General features: G+C 31.5%; 1 protein-coding gene across 1 annotated transcript; it reads right to left on the reverse strand.

Moving 5' to 3' along the window:
* Positions 1-993: 993 nt before the first annotated feature.
* On the reverse strand, positions 994-10,421 carry LOC110626405 (calcium-dependent protein kinase 24). The gene is made up of 9 exons (XM_021772271.2): positions 10,354-10,421; positions 3,504-3,852; positions 3,243-3,366; positions 2,753-2,896; positions 2,419-2,571; positions 2,090-2,205; positions 1,712-1,879; positions 1,241-1,474; positions 994-1,143 (listed from the first exon to the last, which is right to left on the reverse strand). The coding sequence occupies exons 1-9, from the start codon at positions 10,419-10,421 to the stop codon at positions 994-996; spliced, it is 1,506 nt and encodes a 501-aa protein (XP_021627963.2).
* Positions 10,422-13,502: the final 3,081 nt, after the last annotated feature.

Genomic DNA, 13,502 nt, shown 5'->3' on the forward strand with positions numbered 1-13,502 from the left:
AGCTTTTATGGAGCTAAATCTTGGATAGTGCATAAGCAATTTGATTCATCTACCACCACAATAATTTAGTTTAAAAATAAGGAATTTAATATTAAATAATTTTAATTAAACAAACATATTTATGAGTCAATTCTTGAATTTATAACTAAATGATTTAATGAGCTAAATATTTGCAAGTTAGGCTTAGTTTATTTAATGAGCTTCAAAAGTAAGTTTGAGTTTGATTCATTGAGAAATTATTTGAGGAGCTTTTATGAGTCGACTCATTATGTTACCAACAGTTTCGTTCATCTATGGTCTTAATTCTTTTCTCGGAAATTAGAATTAAAGCTCTATTGGACAATACCAGCCAAAATTTGGAGTTACTATGACAACTAATAAAATTTTAATAGACTTTTTTTATATATATAAAAAGGCACGGTAGTGCTTGTCTTTTCAACCGTTAAAACCATTAGAGATGATTAAAATGGCTTATAATTAATTTACTTTTGCTATATTAAAATACTATTATTTTAATTGTATAAATCTTAAAATTTCAAGTATTTAATTTGTACAATTTATAGGAACTAAATATATAGTTTCTATTTGAAAGTTGAGGACTAAGAAATTAGTTTTTATTATCAACTGTTCCAAGGGAAAAAGACCTTACGGGCCTCCAGTTCAAGGACATTGTGTCCGGGAATTAAGGATGCTAAGTTGGGTTAGTTGAATTTAAAAACTTTGTACATCTATAATTGTTCCAGAAGTACAATAACGAGGGAGGGAGTTCCAAGATAATTTATCTCGAATTTATATCTCCACAATACCCTCTTTATCCTAATTATCATTAAATATATAGAAAACAAAATAAAAACTATCCTTCAAATAGTCTTTTTACACTTTGCAAAAAATTCCTAGCTTACACAAGCCAAGCAAGTATTGCAAGTTGCTAATGTATTACAGTTTGAATCATTTTCTTAATTGTTTCCCGAGAAAACGAGACAACACATGTTTTCAATTAAGCTGGAGCTGCATGGATTTGTCTTTGAGTAATCTCGTGCTGAATGCATTCAGCATAGCTCTGGAATATTGACGGGAAGCCATTTTCCAGTCCATCCCACTTTTCATCATTGTCTTAAATTCTTCATAACTGATTCGACCATCCTGCATTAAAAAAAATTCCACAAACCCTTTTTAGCAATTAAATAAAAAAAAAAAAGAAAAACAAATGAAACCAATTTCAATGGTGTTTGATGAGTACCTTGTCAAGATCAACGTCGGACATGATGTCTTTGATTATCTGTTCATTATTTGGACCCAGGTTGTCATTTACCATTGCATCTTTCAATTCGTCAAACTCAATGTATCCATTTAGGTCTTTGTCGAAGAATCTAAAAGCTTGAAAGAGATGCTCATCGCTCCCAATCTTTATCAGATGAATAGACATTGCCACAAATTCCTCAATGCTCAATGTGCCATTTCCATCTATATCCGCCTTTTATGATACATGAAATAAAATTCTTATACATTTACATCCATAAATAAGAATTCTTATACAACTATTGAAATTTTCAGAATTAAATAGTAAAATATTTGATAGATAAGATTAAAGAGAGGATTAATTAATAAATGAATTATATTTTTAATAATGAAGGATTAATTAATGAATTTTTTAATACTATAAAAATTAAATAATAAATTTTAAAAAAAATAATAAGAAAACGAAACTTACAGCATCCATCAACATCTGGACGTCAGGATCAGGAAGGGTATGTCCAATATTGTGGAAACCATTTTTGAGTTCCTCAAAACTCAGGTCTCCTGTTTCGTCAGTGTCCATCACATAGAACATTTGCTTGATCTCATCTACTTGTTCAGGTGGTAAGTTGTCTGCTACGACCTAAAACCAACCATTTTTTTTTTTAACATTTAGGCTCAGATTATTTGGAAAAATAATTTGTGTTTAAAAAATATTTTTTATAAAAAATATTAAAAAAATAAAATATATTAATAAATTTATAAATAAAAATTTTAGTAGAAGAATATATTCAGCGTTAAACCACCGTACATATTATATAGTAGAAGTAAATTTAAGGGTTTCAAAACTTACTCTAAGAACTTTCTTCTTGAACTTGTTCATCAAAGAAAATTGCTTGATCCTTGTCCTAACATTTTCTCCCAGATTCACATTAGGTACATCTCTCGCATTTTGGATCCAAGGGTGTTCTTCACAATAAGCATTAGTTTTATTAAGTCGGTGAACTTTCCATATTGATTCAAGAAAATTTTTTATTTAAATCGAATTTATATAAATTTATAATGTAAAATAATTATAGAATTCACAAAATTTTTTATATATATACACTATGAATTTATGTAGATTGATCTAAATAAGGATAGTTGGTTGAGGCAAAGCAATAAAAGGGTATGTTTACTTACCAAGGGCTTCTTCAACAGTCAATCGGGTGTAAGGATTTTGATCAAGCATGCACTTCACTAGATCCTTAGCTTGTTCAGAAACCCTAGGCCAAGGATCCCTTGTAAAATCTATTTTGCCCCCAATAATTGCGCGTGCTATCCCTTCCTCAGTTTCTGTACTTATCATTTTTTTTTTGCATAATCTTAATGGTTAAAACTTAATTACGAAGGGTTATATTAGTAGATATTTTAAAATTTCAGAAATATTTTTAATATATTTTTTAAAATTAAGTAATCAAATAATTAATTTATAAAAATTAAATAATAAATTTTCCTTAATTTAATAGTTAATTACCAGCCCAAAAGGGAGGAACTCCGCAAAGCAAGATAAAAAGGATGACACCTGTGCTCCAGACATCAATTTGTGATCCGTAATTTCGTCTTAGCACCTCTGGAGCCATGTAATATGGGCTTCCTACTATTTCACCGAAACGCTGACCTGCCGCCATGCATACATTTGTTAAAAAGCCGAAACTAACTGAACATTTTATCGAAAATTATGAGAAGTCTCACATTTTAATTTAAATTAATAAAATTTTGTCTATGTTTTGGATTTAGGCACCATTTTGCCTTAATATTTCTATACTAATGTTTTAGCAGTAATTTTAGATTGTTTCAAATCAAATTCTATAATTAAATAATTTATTTTATTAAATGACTTGTCATATATTTAATAAAATTATAAATTTAATAATTGATTTTTATTAATTATGATTATAATTTAAACATATATTATAGTAATTTAAATTTCCAATATAACATAGAAGCGAAGATGGAAATAATACCACTCTCGAAGAATATGGAGAGGCCGAAATCAATTGATTTCAATTGTGATTTTTCTCCAGCATCTGCGAACAGGAAATTTTCAGGTTTTAAGTCCCTGTGTATTACTCCATGGTCATGGCATACCTGCAAGGACTCACCGCTATAATTTAAGTATTTTTGTATTAACGAACTAGTGTCGAAAAACTAGCATAGATTCAATTCCTTTGATCCTAATCTTTCATTTCCATTTCCATAATCTACGTATGAGTAATAAAATTTACCTTGACAATCTCCAAAATGGTCTTGGTGACCATTGCCGCAGCACGTTCAGTGTAATGACCTTTAGCCACAATCCGATCAAAGAGTTCACCACCCTCGCAAAGTTCCATAACAAGATAAACAGCTTCTTTATCTTCAAAAGCCTCCTTGAAGCTCACAATATTTGGATGCTTAGGCAAATGCATCATGATCTCAACCTCTCTTCTGACATCTTCTATATCTGTCTCCGTCCTCAGCTTCTCCTTCGATATAGTCTTGCATGCATACGCAATCCCTGTTTCTTTTTCAAAACATTTGTACGTCACCCCGAATTCTCCTCTTCCTAGCTCGTTTTCAATATCGTATTTTTTTCTGATATTTTTCTCTGTTGGGTTCTTGAGCACGTTCCCGACATGGATCCTCGTCGCCTTCGGCTCCGGCAAGGGTTTCGGTCTGTGGGCATGCAACCTCCTGGATATTAGACAACCTGCTTTTCCGGGTGCAGAAATACAGCCTCCCATTGAATGATATGTGATTAGGGTTTCTTTCTCTTTCTTGTTTATTTATTTATTTACTTTTTTGATCCTTGTGTTATGAGCAGGCCATGATGTGAGAAAGAGAAAGAAAAAAGAAAAACCCTAATCGAAGGGAAGAGGGATGAAGGTAGAAGCTAAATACGGGGAGGATTTGTTGGTAGTTAGAAATGTAGGTACGTTAGTTAATTGCCTCCATTTTATCAGGGGAAGTGCTTAACTAATTAATGGTTAATGTTTAATGTTTATATTTTCTTTTTCCCCTCTGGGGAATTCACCTTCTGGGTTGTGGCATATCCTCCATGTTTCCTGAATTCAAGGCTAAACAATGATATATATATATATACTTCCCAAGCCGTACATATGAATTTCTATATATATCTATAAGATGAAGAATGAAATTATGTCTATATATTATAAAACTAAATTAATATCTTTTTTACATTTTGATAATTTAATTCAAATATTTAATTTTTAATTAAATTAAAATTTTTTTAAACTTTCTGTGGAAATTAAAAATTTTACAAAAATTTAATTTAATTTAGTTTTTTTAAATAATTTTCTTGTTTGGAATGAAATAATTTAATTATTTTTATTTAAAAAATTTCATTTTAAAAAAGTTGATATCTTGCTTGGTTTTTTTAAAAAAAATTCATTTGAATTTTTATTTTTTTATAAAATGAATAATTAAAATGAAAAGAATTAATATAATTTAAACTAGAATAGAGTTAATAATTTATACATGATGAATCAATCTCTACTAAGAAAGGAAGAAACTTGAGAGCTAGTAGACCCAATCTCATGGGCGAGAACGTCGTTGATTGGATCGAATTGACTGATGTGACTATATCTTTATAGGAACGCTTCTGTACGACTAAATATTGATTAGTGAAGTTTATGATTTGCAACTGTTGTAAATGCACAAGTCATTATCCTCTCACGTACTATACGAGTAGGTAAATGTTTGGGTTCTAGGGCTTAACAAGTACTCATATTATTTCATATATAATAATTACAAGCAGTGAAGTGAAGAATAATAATGTAAGTTGGCAAGATATTACTTGCTGCATAGTGATAACCGCTGAATTTCTTCATTTCAATCTGTGACTAAACCCACGACAGCAATCCATTATTTAGAGGCCCTTAAGTTTTTTGTATAGGCTAGGTCCAGCCCACTCAGTCTTGAGACTGGGCTCTATCCAGACTTCTCAATCAAGCTGGTCCAGCCTTTTCGGCCCAGCGATCAGATCCTCTTCAGACTCAGCTTTAATTTCATTTTCCGGCCCAGTCCAAAGGAGGAAAGGAGGTCAGCCCGTCCGCCTGGCGGGTCCATCAGCATGCGTGCCAGGAGAAAATTAAATGGCCGCTACGTATAGAGCAGAGATCTGATATTCTCGTACGTCCGTATTAATATAACAGAGACAGATGGCCCAATGGAAGTAAAGCCGTTATACATCACTGACAGACAAAAGAAAGGAGAGGAGTACTCTCTTGGGGGCCTAAATTTTTCTCTAAATTTACAGAATTCCTGTAAAATTTTATTTTCTGAATCTCAGATTATGTTATAGTAATTATACATAAAAGAATGCTGCTTAGCCTGGTCCAAGCCTACGTAGGTTATTGATTGATCAATTTGTACTGCGTTCTAGCTAGAGATTTGATATGATGTGATGCAAATTTCTCCCAAGGACTAGATGAATAATTATTATCATTATAAATTTATAAATATTGGTGCCAAAAGGTTGTGTTGTATCATTCATCACAACTCTAATTTCTTCATTCATGGATATGCCAAATTCAAGAAAGAGGCCTAGCTTGTTATATTTTTTATATGGATATATAAGAAATAACATGATAAAGGCTAACATGTTCCTATAGATTAACTTTGAGTAAACATTTTAAAATAAAAATTTTGAGTTTATTTTTCAGAAAACTTTCATTATTGAAAAGTAATTTATTGAAATATGTCTTAAGTACACAAGTAATAACATGATATAAATTATAAATTTAAAGAATAATTCAAAACTTGAAATCTCTAAAAGTAAGTATCAAATTTCATAATCACACGATATAATATAAATTTTTTATTTTTATATATCTATTCTTCTTTCTTTCATCTTTCTCGTGTTTTTTGGGTAATTGTTCAATCAACATGTATGCGCTCAAGCTAATCATATTGTCACTAATTTCAAATGTATTGAATCAATACCGCAAGCATCCAAGGAAGTTCTCATATTAATCTTCAAAACCCCCAAATAAATTCTTTCCTAGTGGCTGGTTTTATACATTAGGAAGGACATGGTTCCTATTTTAAGTCTCTATTAAAATAAAAAAAGTTTGTCATATGAAAATGAACCTGTAAACTTAGATAATTAAATCAAAAGAAACAATGAAACTATGTACTTTTAGATTCGTGTATTATCATGTTTCAATTAAGACTATACTCAAGACTTTCAGAGTCAATATGAAGTTTGCAATTCAATTAATAAAATAAAATAAAATAATAAACTGTCACTATTTTTTTCACGATTTCAAGGCTTCGGAGAACATGCAATTAAACAATAAAATTACACTTAATAATTCAGTATCCATTTTCACAATAACCCATGAGAATATAGAATCTACATTTATCAAGAAATCAAAAGTACGACCTTTATTCTGCGCAAGAATGCCCTCTTCTCTATCGCAAATGGGGACTTGAAATGGTGTGTCTTCTATCGCACGAGAATTCAGACAAACACGATTTTCCTTGATTGCACGCCATAATGACCATTGACAGTATAGCAAGCTCTCGGCTACCAGAGAAAGTAGCAACATATTTTGACAAGGGAAATAGCGATTGTGGGTTGTGAGAGAGTATGTCAAGTACTGCAGGTAGTAGATTTTGGACTTTTTAGATTTAGGGATTTCATTTGATTTTGGAGCTTGAACCAACCACTTTTACTTAGATCGGTATATTTGCAATTAATTAGCTACCGACTACATCAAAGTGGTCCGTAACTTTTATATTAAATTTACAATACTTATTATTTAAAATATCTGAAATAATTTACCCACCACCACATATATAGGTTCCATATTTATAATTAATATCAACCACACTGATACAATTATTAAATTTTTATATTTATTTAATTAATTATTTAAAATAAAATAATAACTATTTAATAATTGTCGGTATATGAAATTTAATATCGACAGCTGTTATTAAATTTTTATATCACACTTAATAAAATTATTTAAATATTTATATTATCTATTGATCACAGTCTCAATTTTCAATGAATTATTATCCTTTATAATACTCGATACTTTAAGATTATATTTTTAAATTAATTTTTTTAAATAGATTTTTAAATTAATTTAAACCTCATCTTTACATTGTTACTAATGATTATTTTGCTCTTGCTAATTACCAACTCAAAATTAGCATCGCAAATGATTTAATGCTGTTACTAAATTTCTTGGTAATTTTTTATATAATATTTACCGTCATATTTATCAATTATAAGTCATGTTCAGTAAAATAGCAATAAAAAATAGTCAGTATTTCATTGGTATTATTTTATTTATTATTTTATTTCAGCCATTATTTATATGATTGGTAATTTATCGATAAATATAAATAATATCAGATGTCGTGATTAATTATCATAGTTATTTTTTAATTTTCCTATAATGAATAGCATAAAAATCTTGCTAAATCTAATGATGAGGTTTTAAGCAATAGACTTCGGTTGCCGAGAACCTATAGCGACTACTTTTTACTATTAGTGACTAAATTTTTTATAGCTTACCACATGAGTTGCTTGTATTGTATAGAAGTTTCGTTTCATCTCACTTAAAACTAATACCCATAACTCATTGTTACTCTAATTAAATAAATTAGGAAAAAAACAATACTCATATATTTTTTTTATGGAGGAACTCAGTTGCTTGTGTTTTGATTTACGGTGGATTGGATCCAAACAAGTATGACTATATATACACACTTAGAGACATCTCCATCCATTTGCATTCTTTCTACCTTAGGCCATCTTCAACCCTATACACCATTTTTTGTATTATTTTGGTGCTTTACACTAAAATGATACAATATTCTCTTCAACCTTCTGCACCAATTTTAACACCAAAAAAAATATTCTATTTATATTTTTCTCTCTCTTTAATATTATATTGTTTATTTTACTTTAATTTTATTTATATATTTCATTCAAAAAATTCATAAAATTTTATATATTCACTTTAAATATTTATATATTTTATATTTCCATTCAATATTCAAATATTTAATTATTTTATAAATAAACAAAAAAACATATTAATTATAAAAATATATTAATTAAATAATAATTATAAAAAAAACATTACTTAAACATTAATTATAAACATACTGTTGGTGTAATTATTATTTGAAATTCCATCTTACTTTATTCAAAAATGTGGGATTATAATATATGTATCATTTTACTAATTTATTTATATTATTCTATATAATATATTATAAATAAATTAATTTATTATAAATATTATTTATAATTGTAAATATATTAATTTAAATTAAATTTTAATAATTATAAAAATATAAAATAAATTAAAAATATAATAAATTATGAGAATGAAAAAAAATTAAATTTAATTAAAAATATATATAAATTTTAAATTATATTATAATTTAAAAAAATAGAAAAAAATATAAATTTTAAATTATATTATAAATTAAAAAAAAAAAGAAAGAATGGCGCTGCTATAGTATCACGCCATATTTGGCGTGACACTGTAGCGGTGCGCCAAAATCTCGTAAGATTTTGGCGTGCGTTGGAGGGCCATTTCCAACGCCAAAAGATTAATATTAATCTTGAATCTTGTTGGAGATGGCCTTAAAAGATTAATATTAATCTTGAATCGTGATAGATACATTAAACCTATAATTAAAGTGGCTATTTTGACCCAAAGTCCTAATTCAGTTGAAATTAATTAAACTTAAATGTTGTTACCGAAAAATGAATTTTTAGTGACTATTTTTTTGTGAAGATTACCTAAAGTACTCGCAATAGTATGATATTAGAGACCAAATCTATATCTCATCCCTTAATTTAAAAAAAATTATATACTTTTAGAGAAAGTAATTTAAAAGACTTACTATCGCTATTAAGAAAAAAAAAGATAGGAGGACTAATTCGGATACCGCTTGTTTTTCATCGTTATTTAAAAAAATAAAAAAAAAACAAAATGAAAAAAAGGAAAGTGCAAAAGCCTGAACAGAAGTTAGAAGAACCCAAGCTTTACACTATCTTCTCATCTAGTGTAATCTGTAACTTCTTGACATCCTCACACGTTGCTGCACTAACGAGCCTAATGCCCACTGATGGATCACTTTGATCGAAGGAATCGACATTATGGGGTTATTGAAGTGGTCGATCACATTCTCGTGATAGAAATGCGGCAGGATCAGAGCGGCCATGGCGTCAATTGTCTAATCACTCTCTTCGATGCAAGCCTTACCATTATCAATGGAAACAATGATGATTCGAAAGGTTCAGGCGATCTGGCTGTTTTCTTTACCCTTGGATTTTATTTGTGAAGCAAATTGGGTATAGAGGAATTCTAGGACTCGCAAGGGTCTCTCTCAAATCTTTAATCAAAGGAGCAAACTCGAAATCTGAATCTCTGTGCTCCTTCTCACTCTTCTTTTATTAAATATCAATCTAGAAAAATCTAGAAAAATAAATATGGGATTGATCTAGACTAAGTACTATTATTGTGGAGTAAAAAATTATAAAATTAAAGTATTAATCTAAAAAAATCTATGCTCAAATTAGTTATTAATCTGTGAATGGCTTGCAAAATGAATTATATATTCATATTTGGAGAACATCTATTATGGTTCAATATAATTGTGGCATCTGCAGATGACATTCAATCATGGATGATTTGGGGTTACTGTTGCTTATCCTATGATGTATGCACAAAATGCTTCTCCTTTCTATAGGTAAATGCCAGTTTTTAATATTTGTAGTGGTTATGTGAGAAACATTCTGTCTAAAACTAATTTGATATCTTGAAGGTGGATCCTGCTACCACACAACTTAACTGCAATTTGCAAAAGTTTGTTTAATGCTGCATATTATTCATGTGTGACTGTCTTGAATCAACTACATGGTGTGTTATGTAAGTCATGATTATATCTGCATCCTTATTTTAAGTGCATAGAAGAAATTAATAATTCTAAATGCTTTTGACATTTGCCAAATACTTAGCATGACTATTCAACTGAATTGATTTCTTTGAAGTCCTAACTGCTTAGCTACATGGATTAAGAAGCTCCTAAAGAGTTGACAAAAGCTGAAGCCGATGAATTAAGGAAAGGGAAGAATCTTTTGCCAATATGTAAATTAGATAAGTCATCCACCATTTATTCATATAAAAATAATCCAGCTTCTTGTTGCTCCAGCTTCTGCCAACATGTAAATTAGGAAAGTTACTTCTGTTAAATTGCCTTCTCAATGTGGAGTGCAGAACAAATGTGAAATCTGATTCAAATTTGTAGTCTAAATTCTCTTTTGAGTCGGTTGATTCATGTGTGTTCGCCAATACTCACAAATATCTATAGAAACTTTATTTAGTTTTGAAATTATATATGACAAGGTTATATGTCTATAATTTGGATTATCTGTCTCTCTGAGTTTCAAACAGGTTGTTTTTTTTTTTTTTTAACAAGTTCAAAAAATTCTTTTTTTAACTCTAATCATAGCAAAGATGGAGTTGTAAGGGCTGCTTTTGAAGAAAGTCCATTAATGAAGATTGACTACAAAGGGATGAATCCAAGTGATAACAAGAACTTGGAGTGCAAAGCTTAAGGTCTATAAATTTTGAATATGCTATATATAGTTGACTTTTTTTTCTATTCTTGAACGTTTGAATGCATTCTTAAGTGGTGCTTGCTGCACATGTCTTGCTGCATTTGCGGTGCAGCAAGCAAGCACTTGTTGTGACATTTTCAATCAATAGATTGTTAAAAATTTACTTTAGGGTTGAATACTTCACCATTTGAACCCACGTTCATCAGAAAATCAGGCTTCCACACATAACCCCGTTTATAATAGTTTTCTTTTAGGCCTTCCCTTGTCTTAGAGACTACTAGGTTTTAGTTACTTGTTTAAAAAAAAGTTTTAAGATTTTAAAATTTTCAATTTAGTTATTTTGGCTTTCAAAGTCCACTTTTTGCTACTGAAATTCCCCTTAGCAACTAGGAAATAAAAAGTAACCTCGGACAAAATGCAGATTATTCTTCCTTAGAGGAAATTTCTTTGCCTCCCTTTGTTATTTCAAGTTTCCTTTCTCTAGTAAAAACAATTTTAAAAGAGTTAAATTACAATGTTTGAAGATATGGAAGCTTGATTTTTAAGGACCACTAAGAGTTTGAATTTTTGCCTATCCTTCACATATACGAGCAAGTCTTCAAGAGGTAGGTTCCTTTTTCCTTTCACTCTCCTTCTCTTTCTCAAGAAATTGGAGTTTGATCTTTTCCTTGCATGGACTTTTTGTTGAAGTATTTTGGTTGTGGTCAAATTCCACAAGAAGTTGGTAATTTATTTCATTGCAACAAATCTCTCTCAACAACAACACAATGCTTTACTTGCTTATCTGTTTGTTTTTAACATTCGAGGACGAATGTTTTGTAAGGGGGGAAGATTGTAATACCCGGCTAGTTCAGACATCAGAATTCTACCATCCGGTGAAATTCGAGGATGTCAGAGATTTCTAGGGTAAGAATGAAGGGTTTCTAAAAGGTTTTAAGGTATTCTGAAGGTTTTGAATCAAACCGGATTTGATTTTGAAAAGAAAAGACCATGGGGACATTTGGCAGATTCGGCCCCCGAATGTTAAGTTCGGCCGCCGAAAGTGATAGAGTTTCGGCCCCCGAATGTTAAGTTCGGCCCCCGAAAGTTGCATGGTTTTGCATGCAGTTTCGGCAGGCGAAACTGGGGTGGTCGGCTAAGTTGTGCATGCTCCTCAGTCCGTGGTTTGGCCAGCTGTTGCCTCCAGCTCATGGCTAGGGGGTAAGCCACGTCTCCCATGACTCATCTGCAAGCTTTTATCAGCTTAGGCAGAGGGTTTGGTCATTTTGCAAAGGGTTTGAACGTTTTTGAGAGAAAAGTGAGTTTTGAAGGTTTGAAGCTTTGGAGGAGGCGTTGCTGAGTTTGGTTGTTCCTCTTCTGATTTCAGGAGGTAAGAGAAGTTCTTACGTTTGTTTTAATAAACTTTTAACAGCTTTTAAAGAGGGAGTAGAGAGTTTATGCATGAGTTGCATGCTTAGGTTAGTTTTGATGTGTTTATGGAGAAGTTTGATTACATGTTATGCTTGTTGTTTTGTTGGGGTTAGTAGGTAGTTTTGGACCCCTTGGTTCATATATGAGAAGTGAGTTATGCATGATAGAGTAGAGTTAGTGCTTGGCAGAATGTGTTGTGCACGAAGCTGAGTTCATGAAGAACTCAGGTTCGGCAGCCGAAGAAGGATTCGGCCGCCGAACATCTTGAAGGGTAGCTTAGGTTGCCACAGCTTACCCCCGAGTGCCTTGAGGTTCGATTCTGTTTAGGGGATTCGGCCACCGAAAGAAGAGATTCGGCCGCCGAAGGTATGCCAGTTTCGGTTCTGTTCAGGACATTCGGCCGCCGAACCTGCCGCCGAATGTGTTCTGTCCAGCTTATCTTTTGCATATTTATGTGTTTGTTTTCAGAGGTTCAGAGGGGATTATAGGGGATTGTTTAAGAGTTATGCTAGAATATGTTTGACACCTCATTCGAGTCCATTTGATTCAGGATTGGACCCGAGAGATCGAGGAGGTCATCAGAGTTAGAGGTTGCAGAGTCAGTTCAGTATCTGCTAGAGGAGCAGAGGTGAGTAGAATTAAACGTAATGTTTTATATTACAGTAACCGAATGTTTGAGCATAGTTCATGCATCATGAATGCTATGATTTATATCAGGGTGATTGCATTAGAATCACGAAGATGTTGCATTGCATAGTTATCTGTTAATGTGAGTAAATGCTGAATGATCCAATAGTCCCAGACAGATATAGCGAATCCAGGACCCCATTCCATGGCCTGGTACGTTTATAATAATACAGAGACGCCAGGACCTCATCAATGGCCTGGTGGATTAAGAAAGTCAGGACCTCATCAATGGCCTGGCAGATTAATAAGAATAAATGAATGTTTGTATGTATGCATGACAGGAAGACCAGGACCCCAGTAGATGGCCTGGCACGATATAGATAGTGGGACTATGTGGTGACAGGTTTATACATTGACAGTAGAGGATTAGACCAAGGCGACTTCAATAGCCCGTCGAGGGAGTTTTGAGGTCATGTCTAATTCCAGATGATTGGACCAAGGCGACATCAATAGCCCGTCGAGGGAGTTTTGATGTCATGTCTACTCACAGATGAGGAATACATTGAGCTGTGACATACTGCATTGATAG

Source organism: Manihot esculenta, chromosome 11 (assembly GCF_001659605.2).
Source record: "Manihot esculenta cultivar AM560-2 chromosome 11, M.esculenta_v8, whole genome shotgun sequence".
NCBI classification, from domain to species: Eukaryota; Viridiplantae; Streptophyta; class Magnoliopsida; order Malpighiales; family Euphorbiaceae; genus Manihot; species Manihot esculenta.

Excerpts from the sequence above, each read along its gene's own strand:
- LOC110626405 (XM_021772271.2), bottom strand. The coding sequence starts at position 10,421 with ATGACTTATCTAATTTACATATTGGCAAAAGATTCTTCCCTTTCCTTA. Across the intron at positions 2,206-2,418 it reads GACTGTTGAAGAAGCCCTTG|AACACCCTTGGATCCAAAAT; the intron begins GTAAGTAAACAT and ends CTTATTGTGAAG. Across the intron at positions 1,880-2,089 it reads TCAAGAAGAAAGTTCTTAGA|GTCGTAGCAGACAACTTACC; the intron begins GTAAGTTTTGAA and ends GGTTGGTTTTAG.